This window comes from Phoxinus phoxinus (assembly GCF_949152265.1).
Source record: "Phoxinus phoxinus genome assembly, chromosome: 6".
Classification (NCBI taxonomy): domain Eukaryota; kingdom Metazoa; phylum Chordata; class Actinopteri; order Cypriniformes; family Leuciscidae; genus Phoxinus; species Phoxinus phoxinus.
In genome coordinates this window covers 7,869,734-7,882,256 of record NC_136881.1, presented here as the reverse complement: position 1 = coordinate 7,882,256, position 12,523 = coordinate 7,869,734, and the positions used below count along the sequence as shown (strand labels likewise).

The 12,523-nt window shown below is 36.7% G+C and overlaps 1 protein-coding gene across 1 annotated transcript in view; it reads left to right on the top strand.

The window, feature by feature from the left end:
• Positions 1-2,421, top strand: part of mad1l1 (mitotic arrest deficient 1 like 1) — a 65,170-nt gene extending 62,749 nt beyond the window's left edge. Inside the window, exon 18 of the mRNA XM_079616955.1 lies at positions 2,124-2,421. Coding sequence (XP_079473081.1) covers positions 2,124-2,285 — 162 coding nt within the window. The 3' untranslated portion in view covers positions 2,286-2,421. The remainder of the gene's footprint in view (positions 1-2,123) is intronic.
• The last annotated feature ends 10,102 nt before the right edge of the window (positions 2,422-12,523 follow it).

Below are 12,523 nucleotides of genomic sequence, written 5' to 3'. Positions count from 1 at the left end.
TCTCCCCATCTCCCTCTACCAAACTGCATAAACTGTCATTATGAATGGCTTTTTACATCCTCCGAGAGAAAACAGCTGTTTGGGTCAAATGCAAAGTGTTGTAATTATTCTCTTCACGCCCCTTCTGTCTAAAAGCTGCATTTAAGCAAACTCGTTGAAGAGAGGAAACTGGAAAGAAAGCTCAGCGAGAGATCTCATTACATGAAGCTACGTGTGGAGTTTGCAGGCTCCTGGCTTGACTGTTTTAGGAGCGGCAAAGTAACTGGCTGTCCATGGAGAATGGAGAGATGAAACGGAAAGAAGATAAAAGAAACGATACTAATTTGGAAACTTCTAGCATTGTCCGTTGGCCCCACTACACCCTGGGTCGATCGTTTTTCTTCTCATTTCATAATAGCGTTTCTATCTTTCTGTCCTCTCTCTCTCCTCTCGTGTGGACTTGAGGAAGGTTTTAACATCAACAAAAACTTGTTGTTAGCCGAAAGGTCACATATTGTTCATAACACCCTTTTGTGGCGGTGGCAATACAAAAACACATTGATAAGGTCACAATCTGAATAACTCTCTCTCAAAAACAAAGAGAAAAAATACTGGATGACCTTTTATTAAAATGTGATCTGGGAAAATAGAAAACAAAACCAAGTTGGAGACAAAGGAGAGGCATTTCCACATGTGCCGGGACAGGTATTAGAAGGTCTGGTGTCGAGGGGGGCCTTTCTGTGTTCTGAGACAGCATTATGATGCTTCATAAATCACAGAAAACAGCAAAAAATAATAGATCTTTATGAGAGCCCTCTCTTCTCATTCCCTCTCAATGTAAAGTATATTTGATGCTAACTTCTTCTGGTGGAGGTCAGGCTTAAAAAGATTTGACATGGAAAAGTACCATTGTGCATTGATGCCCTCATTTTGTGTTTGCTTTCTCTGTGTTCTACTCTGGGCAAGCAATTAATCACACACACACTGCTTTTTCTTTTTCTTTGATGTGTATCTGAAGGTTTTAAAGGGTGTTTGTGCATCTGAACATTTTATTGTTTATGTAAATGCTAACATTACTCACTGCCTGGCATAAGTAAACTCAGTGTTTGTTTAGTGAATGTTAGTTAGTGAATAATAGTTGTATGTTAATGCATTACCTAACATTAACAATAAGCAATAGCTGCCTACAATTGTTACAGAAGTTATTATTCTTCATTAACGTTAGTTAAAAAATGTTAGTTCATGTTTATATCCATTAAATAATAGTTACAACCTTTTATTTCAATAATGTGTTATTAAATGTTTGAAATTAATTAAGATTCTTTAGAAGTATTTTTCATTGTCAGTTTATGCCAATTCATTTATTGATGTTAACTAATGGATCCTCATTGTACAGTGTGACCGAACTATAAAGAATCAAAACATTTTCAAACAGTATCTAGGATAATATCAATATCTATACCAATATAATTATTCACGATAACAATATTGTGCATGTTCATTATCTTGATATATCGTATTATACTGGCACATGTCTAGTCATTTTGTTTGGTAGTTAGACTTTTGTTACTCCTGTTAGTTTTTAGTTAGTGACTATTATTTTATATTTTTATTAGTTTTGGAGTAGCAGTTTTTTGGTGTCTTTCACTTACTCAGAGCTTATCATTACTCACAGTTTGATATAAACCAGAACTGTGTTTGACTTGTTGAATGTTAGTTAGTTTGATGTTTAGTAAGTTTGTTTTAGGGAGTTTCGTTACTTGGTTCCTGTTAGTAGTTAGTGACAAATAGTTTTTATCTGTTTATGTACAGTAGTAGTGGTTAGTTAATTGGTTTATTGTGTCTATCACTTAGAGCTTATTACTCACAGCTTGTCATGAACCAAACAATGCATGACTTGGTTAATATCAGTCAGTTACTCAGTCGAATGACAGAAGTAAATGTGGCTTTGACCTTTTGTTTAAACCGACATTGTTAGCTAGTTAGTGGCTGTTAGGGAGTGACTGGTAGTGGATTGTTTGACTATTTTTGTTTGTTTGTGAATTAAAACTCTTGATAACATTTGTAAGTTTAACTTTATTTGTTGCTTTACCTTTGTAGTTTGTTACAAATGTTTAAACACACCTCTCTCTCTTTCTCTCCAGTCTACTGGTCCAATGGGCAGTGGCAGCATGCAGCTGTTGGAGACAGATTTTTCCCGCACTCTGACTGGACTGGTAGATCTGCATCTCTTCCATCAGAAGAGCATCCCAGTGTTCCTCAGCGCGGTCACCATCGAGCTGTTCAGCCGCCAGACTGTCACCTGATTTACCCATCAATGCTCGACCACACAGTGTTCAGGGAGCTCTCTCTCTCTCTCTCTCACACACACACACACACACACACACACACACACACACACACACACACACACACACACACACACACACACACACACACACACACACACACACACACACACACCTACAGAACTCCTGGGTGTGATTTGTTTTTGATTAGCCTTTTTATATATATATACAGATTTAGCATTGGAGGTTGTCGTAGCTTGACAATCTTTATGGCAATATTTCAGTAGTATAGTCTATTGTGTGTTCTTCTTATTCTTTTAATGCTATAAAACCCACACTGTGTTGTTTAAGAAACATGTTAACACATACCAGGGGAAGCCTAGAGATGTGCAGTCCTCTTTTTATGAACATCATCTTTCATGAGAGTTTATTTGCCCATATCAAGGAAAAAATAAAGACATATTAAACTTCTCAGTCTAATATTTGTTTTGGGAACTAACGGATTTCAAAACGTTCTCTGTGTTCAAGTGAATAATGATTCATACGCCTGGTTAGAAGCTGCTTTTATTGTGTTTCACTTCAACTCAACTCAAATCACCTAATGATTTGTGTTAACAATTCCCCATTGAGTTGAGGATAAACTAATATCCCCGTTGAAACCACAATAGTTGCCTGGCAGTTTGGATGCATCAACTTTTATGTCTTTTAAATGTTTGCTTTGTACAATTTGGCACCAAATCCTAGTGGATGTGGGAGTATTTAAATTCCCTGGCCATTTAAGCTGGCAGTGGTTATTACTCGTTTTTTTTTCTTTCCTTCATCTTCATTTGAATGCCACAGTCTCCTACAGTACCTTACACACATTAAGATTTAATCTGAAATGACTCAGACTGCTTTCATTTGAATTTTGTCTCAAATCTGTCGCACAAGCAATGCAAAGTGCCATTGTGCCAAAGCAATTAGCAAAGAATGTTACTCTCATCCTGTATCCGTGGTTTCAGGTAGTGTGCGGAGCCAGTATCTCCGCTTTCTTCTCATGCCAGTGAATTCATTGCGGATTCAATGTCCCTGCTGTTAGCTGTTCCTATTATATGCAAACTCAGTCTTTGGCTGGCAAAATCAATTCAGAAAAACAGCTACTATGCACAGACTCGTGCACACACTCTCGAGCTGGCACTGCGCTCTTCCTGTCACTTTTGGCCCCAGTTGTTTTCATACTTCATCCTACTTCTGCAGTTTTTTATTTAATATCATTTGTTTAACAATTAAGTGGGTCGGGCATCTTTGGCCTTTAAATCGAATCTCCTTTTATTCTATGATACCCATTTCCTCTTTCATCACACATTTTTATATTTTATTCATTTTATCATTTATCATCTTGAGTCAAATAAGGTGGCCTCTCATTGGTTATTAATGAAAGTTTTTGTTTTTCATGAACGATCGTTATATAATTCAAAGCTTTGGGTTGGAAAAGGCTATATATGCTAATGAGGAGCTGTAAATGGATAAATAATGAATATTTGAGAAGCTTTAGACAACGCTGCAAAAAAACATATGGACTTCAGGACTGAGAGGAGAGATAAGCTGCCATTGTCTTATTACTATATATATATACTTCCATTTTATAGATTTATTTTCCTCCAGTATTTTGGTCTTGTGAAATTGTAACTCCAAGAAAATATTATTTTGGTGTAGATATGAACATTCTGGTAGTGTATATAGCTAAATTAACAATAATAGATATATGCGACAAAACGTGTTAGTGTTTCTGTTATGATTATAATTATCTAATGCTATCTAAATACCCAAAGATTATTTTTGGGCTCACTGTAGTTTGAAAAAAAAAGAAGTTTTGTGGTCTGCAACATGTACCAATCTTTTTTTTTACAAAAACATGAAAATAAAATTCAAAATATATGCAGCATAAAGTGTTCCAGTGCTATTGTAGTGCTTACGTCAACATCTGTCATGCTAATTAGCACATAGCATGACATTTACCACACCAAATAAGGCTGCCACAAAACATTCCCCCAACATGTGGTCTCCCATGCCAGGAAAATTGTCCATCCTTCAAAGTGTCCGTCTGTTTCCTCATAGAGGTTTGGTAGTTGCACCGATGAGACTGGAGATATCTCTCTATTGTTTGCCTTATCTGTTCTTAGTTTGCCATGGCATTTGAAACTAGAGACAGTGTCACGCTGGGTCGCTCCCTCTTGCATTGCCACAGCGACGAGCATTGAAGCAGACAGAGACGGGTTCTCTCGATAGACACAACCCCTGTCACTCAAACTCTGAGATAAGTCGATGATTTGAAGAGGTTTTGGGTATTTTTAACTAGTACAAGTTCAAGCTCTAAGAGTGAGAATAGGCTTTTGGTATAATAAAGATTAATGCTGTGACTAGAAAATCTGCCTGTTTGCTTTTGGATCTCACTTATCTTGCTAGATAATAGTGCGTAGAGGCTTTTGCTGCATTTGATTCCTCTTAGGCTTACAGAAAATGTCCTACAACTAGATAACAGCGCTTGTGATTATATTAGCAGCCATAAATCCTGCACACTCAACCTTTTTTCTATCTCTATCTCTCCCAACATACACATAAAGTAACGTTAGATATCACTAGGCCACAATCACATTAGCTCTCATAAGCTTGGCTAGCCAATCACGGTTGTTCCAATGTTCCAGAAGAGGTTTGAAGCGGTGTTAGTGGCACCCTAAAAAGATTACAGAGCCCCAGAAGGAATTTTCTTCATCCTTCATTTTTCTGCCTTTCTGTCGTTGCTTTTGATCTGTTTACCATTCCCTTCCCTTTCTCTGCTGCAGGGCTTTATTGTCTGACTACCGAATTACTCTCCGCTCGATTCAAAGATTTATATCCAATGAAATGACATTAGAGGTTTCTAACGGAATCTGTGCCGTATCCTTTGTCGCCCTATGTCATTTAAGACATCCAAAATTTTGGACACACTTGAATGAAAGTGTTTCTCTTGATGTCATTGTTTTATATATATATATCCTGGTTAGCCACTGGTTGTATTCTGTTGTGCAACTATGAAAATGTACTGCAATTTAAAATGTGCTTTGTATTCTCATAAAAAAAAAAAAAAGTTATTTATAGCAATATGCAAGCAACATATAAATCATAAATATTTTAATGTATTATAGAAAATTTGTTGGCACTGTGTATGTATAATTAAGGGGTCGTTTACACAACATAATTTAACTAAATCCATTTAATTATAGAATTATAGTTAAATCCATTTAAATAAAAACGTAAAACTTGTTGTGTTTTGGATGTTCATTTACTCATTTAATGATACCGTTATCGTCTCTGTGAAAACTACAAAAACGCGAATTTGTGAAAACGGTGACATGCGTATTACGTGTTCAGTCTATTGGCACGTAGTGTTTCTTTACAAAGCGATATCGCCAACTACTGGCCTGACATGAATAATACAGCGTTTTTAGTCGTTATGGCAGATCCGTGGTGGGATCCCAAAGTGAAACGTGAAAAGCCCAAAGGAAAAACTTTTCTCCAAACAGACATATAGGCTGTCATTTCTGATAGATAGCCACCAATAAATAAGCAATATATTTCAATATAGTGAATTGAAATGTGTGTGTGTGTGTAGATATATAGACAGAAAGACACACACACATAAATAAATAAATAAAATATTGTAAATAAAAGTTATGTATGTGTTTTTTTGTGTGTTTTTGTTTAATGAAATCTAGACGGGTGCCGACCCACTGTTTTCTGTCAGTACATAAACAGAAGTTTTTGATTTTTGCATTTTGAATGGTAGTGTATGACATTACCAAATGTTACTTTCAGAGATGATTCCAGAAAGTAAATGAATACCACTGTGAAAATGGGCCATTACACTGCAAATCTCTCCATTATTCCAGCTCATTCTTTAACTCTTTTGTTCTGCGCTCACTGTTCATTTCTCTATTCCCTCAGGTCCACTGTCATATATTAACGGACAGACCGTCTTTGTGTGAGGATTTTGTGGCGGGAAGAGCTTGGCAAGCTTAAAGGAATCAGTTGTAGGCGATGCAGATTAAAATAATGAAATGGTTGACTTTTGCAGCGATTAGTAAGGGTATTCTTACAAAGATTTGTGTGAAATACTTAATTTTAGCAATTGGGTATAAAGAGCCGTTCTGAATTGTGAATATAGTGGCAGCAAAACACCTGCACACCGCTTCAGACCTGAATACATTTACAATACTTGCTTTTATATAACGGTTAACACATAATAAACTTGTTTATAATAAGACCTCAAACTTAAACTGGGTTTGTGCAAACTGAAACTGGATGAGTACGCAGGTGCTTAGCTTAAAATGTTGTGTACAGCTTTTATCGGTTTCCTCAAAATCTGCTTGAGTCCAGTCCGTGTGCATTTCACATTTTTTCAGAACATTACGCTCTGTTGTGTTGCCATCTTCAGCTCTCTGTCTCGGCTATAAATGTACTCAATCCTGACAGTGTCAGTCTCGTACTGTGTGTTGGCTCTTAATAAGTTCATAACCATTGATTGGCCAAGAAGGGATCGAGCTCAGATGGTGCTGAAGGGTCGGTATTGAGACCTGAGATAAACAGTGTAAATGGAGGATGCTTCAGCTGCGGACACTAATAATCCAGGCTAGCCTTTTTCTGTTATACATTTAAAGATGAATAATATATATATACTGTATCTGGAGGAGCTCAACCATTTACATAAATTCTCACTTTCACTTCTGACATACAGTAATACCGTGTCTTCAGCCAGCAGTCAATTGCACGGGGCATACGCAGGGCTCTTGTAATAAAATATGCATTTTACTTACATAATATGTCAAATATGCCTCAAATAAATAAATAAAAAGGGCTTGTTTTTAGCAGCATAATGTGACCTGGAAAAAATATTGCGTTTTGTTAGTTTTCTTGGAGAGGACACAAAAAGGTATGAATTTGCTAAGAAAAACAAATTATTTTGCAATATTACACACAACACTAAAATGCATGCAGGCAACATTTCAAAAAAAAATTTTTTTATTATAGTTCTCTCACCATAAGTTTATGTATGTAGGTCACTGACTGAAATTGGTATGCCTATATTTCTTTATTTGTGCGAATGTTTTATTAGTGTACTGTATGTATGTTTTCTGAGTGACGTTGTTTAATGAGAGTGTTTTTAGGGGACATTAGTTTAGACTGTAAGGATGGCATGCGGTGTGTTAGCAAAAGAGGGCATTAAGAATGATCGGTGACTGTCCTTTACCACGCAGTACTGTACTGTATGTCCTCTTTTGGGGACGGATCAGGGCTGCTGTTGCCATAGTGATTCTGGGTCACTTACCGGTTTTGAAATGCGTTGAGAGACCAGCAGCCACTTTGATGTATCACAATTTTCAAAATGTCTTGTAGTAATTGACATTGGGGGTTTTAAAATAAAAGTTTTATGAATATTCCATTTTTGGATAATTATATAAAAATTAGCATATGCTGTAAGCTACCATGGCAACAGCTGGGATACTTTAAGACATGCATGTATTGTGTTATACACCAGAGTAGCTCTCTATTCTGGTACAGTATAGCTTTAGTGTGTTACTAAAGACGTATATCTTGGTCCACCCAAGGCTAGGCTATACGTATAAAATGTAGGCTGTGTTTATTACACAGTTCCAAGGGAATGACTGTGTCCGACAAAAAGTATAGAGAAAAAATAATGAATGTAATAAAAGTGCATTGATTTACATGACTGTTTTCAACTGAAAACTTTTAATGCGTTTTGGCCGCCTTCATTTACATTGGTGGTTTGGCGGGCTGAAAATGCAAACTTTTTTCAAAGTGCAAGTTTTCGAAAACTATACCGTGAGTAAACTACAAAAACTAATTTGTGAAAACGGTGAGGTCATGCACATGCATATTACGTGTTGGCGCGTAGTGTTTTATTTACATCGCCCACTACTGGCCTGGCAGCAGAATACAGCGTTTTTACCTCATTGTCATGTAAACGTACCCTAAATAATTAATACGTTTTACTAACTTTTACAATTAATTGTGATTATTTGTTAGTTATTAATCTGGTAAATATATTAAATTATATTAAAATAAATTATACATAAGACATTTTGAAGTGTCAATACACACTAGTGTATTAAGTTTCAATACACTAACAGTATATTGCTATAGTAGCTAGTGAGTAGAAAAAATATCTAACAATGTAACTTGAAACTAATTTTAGATTTATAGTATACATTATTCAGTGTATCAATTGGGGCTTTATAAAAGATAGATGCATACTCATGATGATCAGAATTGGGGGGTCATTGTGTCTAAAAAAATGAAAATCCCTGGTCAAACAAACTGGCGCTAGGCTACTTTCATGTTTCTAATCACACTTTCTAATTTTATACAAACGCAATTGACACCATATTGCATCTTATTTATCAATTATAATGAAAAATAACTTATACAAATACCACTATATCTAACCCTAAGTTTCCAGACATAATGACTTGCATCATTTGTGCAAGAGTGACACCAGTGACACTGATGGGCTGTAGCCGAAACGGTGAGTAGGCCTGCAGCGTCTCTTTTTGTGTCTTCTTGAGATTGTTACGGCTTGAGCAAGAGCTCGTGAGTCGTCACGTCACTAAGGTGATGTTTACAAGCCATTGTTAGATATTGGAAGCATGACGTTAGTACTTAAACCTTCCACCATTCACTTTATGTAAATATCCATGATCCTCATATGATCCTATTGCTGAGGATTGCATTGTTGAGTAATGCGCCCGTTTGAGGTTTCTGACTGAATAGAAATCGCTACAGTGGATTATTCCCGTCTGTGTGCCTTCAAATGTGGCCTGCAATATTTCATCCGCGTTATTCTGACCTTGAGGAGCATTAGAGCCATGACCGTTCCTACATGCCTGCCTAGCTCACCAAAGAGAGATAATAATGAGGTAATCAGACCATCTATTTATGTACAGATTCGGTCACACATCAATTATACGGGGTGCATGGCCCATTTACTGTAATGTCACACTTGCTTTAGGTTAGGTAGTATTTCCCAGCCCTAGTATCACTGTAGCAGTAGCCTATGTTCAAACAGTCTTTTCAAATCCATTTTTTGTATTACTTTACATTTTACTTTGTAGCTTAGCATAGTGCCAGAAATGGAAGGGTGTGATAACACATCTTACTGTTGTTGTTTTTGTGTCCGCCTGGAGTTCACACAGTATAGCATTCTGCTGGCAACACCAAGGTTGTGGGTTTGATTTCCAGGAAATGCAAGAACTGAATTTTGCATAAGTGTCTGCAAAATTGTTTAAATGTATAGTGTAAAGCAAAAGCCAGGTTATTCCATCTTAACAACATTTAACTTTACAATAAGTTCAAGACGTTAACTAGTAGTAGTTCACGATGCATTAGGGTTTGTATTGCATTTATTAATATTGTTAATGTTCCTTTTCACATGGGGCCTATACATTTTCAATGTTACAAATAAATATAAATTAACACAGATCTATATTGATAAATGCTTTACAAAAGTTATTCATTTTTAGTTCATGCATGATACTTAATGCATGTTAACAAAAAACAAGCAAATTGACATCACAAATCAAAATGAGGGTCCATTTTGATTTCATGTTGACTTGAGCTGGTTTTTGGAGCATGGTATCTGGATTGTGCTGGTCTGTTCCACTCAGCTTGACCAGGAAATTATTAGATATTAAGATGACCAAAAGAAAAAAAAATCCCCTTTTAGAAAGGGAAATAGGCACAATTTTGATTGTATGTTGACTTTGAGTTGATGAGGTGATTGCGCTGGTTTTTGGGACATACTGTATATGGTTTGTGCTGGAAATGATTAGATATTATGAAGACCTTTTTTTCTTCATTTAAAAGGAAATGGGCTCATTGTATCTGGTTTGTGCAATTTAAGGTGGTCTACTAGCTCTACTCGGCTTGACCAGGATGCTCTACTAGATGATCAGTATAACAAGCGGATGTCCATAATTGACCAGTTTGGACGAGCTTTTAAAGTGTCAGACGGTCAGACCTCCTCTTGCCTCTGAAACTGACTCTTGGTTGTTTTATTCTAGTTTTCTTGCTTTCCTCCTTCACTTTTTTTTTTTTACATGCACACATGCATTCTATAATTTGGCAAGAGATCATGACACTGATCAACCTCTAGCAAATTAAAACCTAGCTAATTAGCCTGACTGTCACTCTAACCGCCATGTGTTTGTGTGTGTGTGTGTGCATGTCTGAGTGAGAAAGATTGACTGGATTTGCATCAGTGTAATTCAGTTATTGTAATTCAGGGAGACATGTTGCCCCTCCTGCCTCCCTCACAAGAGTCCGTCCGCTAGACTCTGCTCAGATCTTAGCCTTTAGATAAACCCTCATTAGCTCAGTGATACTTAAAGCTGTAGTAATAAAGTTTCCAAGTAAATAAATGGTGTAGAATCAGCCAATATATTATTAAATGTACCGTAATTTTGAATGAAAGAATTCTTATTTTATAAGTTAACGTCCTTTTAGAGCGATTGGCCCAGTGGTTCACCTTATACCTTCCCCATTACTGAGCGCACCAAAATTAAGAAGATCCTTGAGTTGGCTTTAATTTATTTTATTTACTTGATGATTATCTACATACATTTGACCTCTTATTAAAAGACCCAAGACATCACACACTGCTTTTGATGTAACAGTTATATATAGATATAGATAGATATAGATATATACAAAACATAGTCTTGAATAGTTGTGCAATGTGTTAAAAATAGAAATGGGGTTTAAAACCAGATAAAGATGCAAGTAAATGTTTTGATGCTTGTTTGTCCTTGGACATTTATGCATTTGGCAGAAGCGACTTTGCATTCAAGGTATAAATCAGTTCATGGCACGCATTCCTTGGGAATCAAACTCATCTGCATAATAAAAGCATAATTGGGGAATCTCAGTCATTTGTAAATGCATTGCCAAACGTGATTATCAAGGACATACTGTAGTTGCGTTATGTATTTAAATATCCACACATAAGTGCCTTCGTCCATCAGTTATGCTGAATATATTTGTGAGACATGCTCAATTTTATATATATTGTTTTGCAATTTAAACCCTTAACTGAAATAACAATTTGTTAACACCAAACTGATGTGTAGAAAGATAGCATTATACAATTAATTGCCAAGAATAAATTGATGTACATAGTTTAAGGTTATGTTTCCCACACAGATTAAAGCTGCAGTCCGGCACTTTTTTGTGTTTAAAAATATCAAAAAAGACATTTTTGAAAAAAAACGTAACCAGCCAGTGTTCAAAACGATCTGCTTGCCTTACCTCGATTCAAAACGGTAAGCTTGTAATAATGATTTTAATTCCAGTGGTACTGGTGGATTTCCGCGGGAATTTCGAGCATGTCTTTGCGTCATTACGTCACTTCTGTACACATAGAGAAGGAGTCCCCGGCTAGCGTGTGTGGATGATGGAGGTGGAGATTTAGCTTAGCACTTGGTATGGCGGATCCCGAAAGTTTAAAGCGACAATCACCAGTGACAACTGGAGATTCACCAGTTGTAAAACACAAAGACTTCGGACTTCAGATTGGCTACAGAAAAAATATATTTTTCACGTTTTGACGTGATATAAGCAATCGTTAGATTTGATCAGCATGGTAGGCTACCCTACTGCAATGCTTTCCCCCACCCCCCGAATTTGGTCAGAACAAAAGTGAATGTTACTTACTTGTTCAGATGACATTTTCCGATGAAAATTCTAATGTTGACACTTTCAAAAAGTATACTCTGAGATTGCTGATGACAGTAACGTTACAGTATCCACAGCGACAAGGCAGCCTCAATACATTGTGTTCATCCGCGCTGTTTCATGCCGATTTACTACCCACGCACAGTTAATAATTCCGCGAATAACTGCAATTGCAGATTTCTAACAGAGATGGCGACAAAGAGGAAAAACGACGGACTGCAGCTTTAAGCAAACAGAATCTTTCCTTGGGACTCTCGGGGTTTTGGTGAAAGTATGTGCTAATGGTGAGCACAGGCATTTAAAGACTAATTAGGCGGTGATTACCGGAATGAATCTCACTGAACCCCATGATGTGAGCTCCTCCTGTAGCCAGTAACGAGTGGCAAAAGGTCACTGTCTCTCACAGCGTATTGTTAAAAAGACATCTTTATCAGTGCTGACTGGAGGCTTTGTGAACATATAGGGATGTACATTTGCTCTTTCAGACCTCA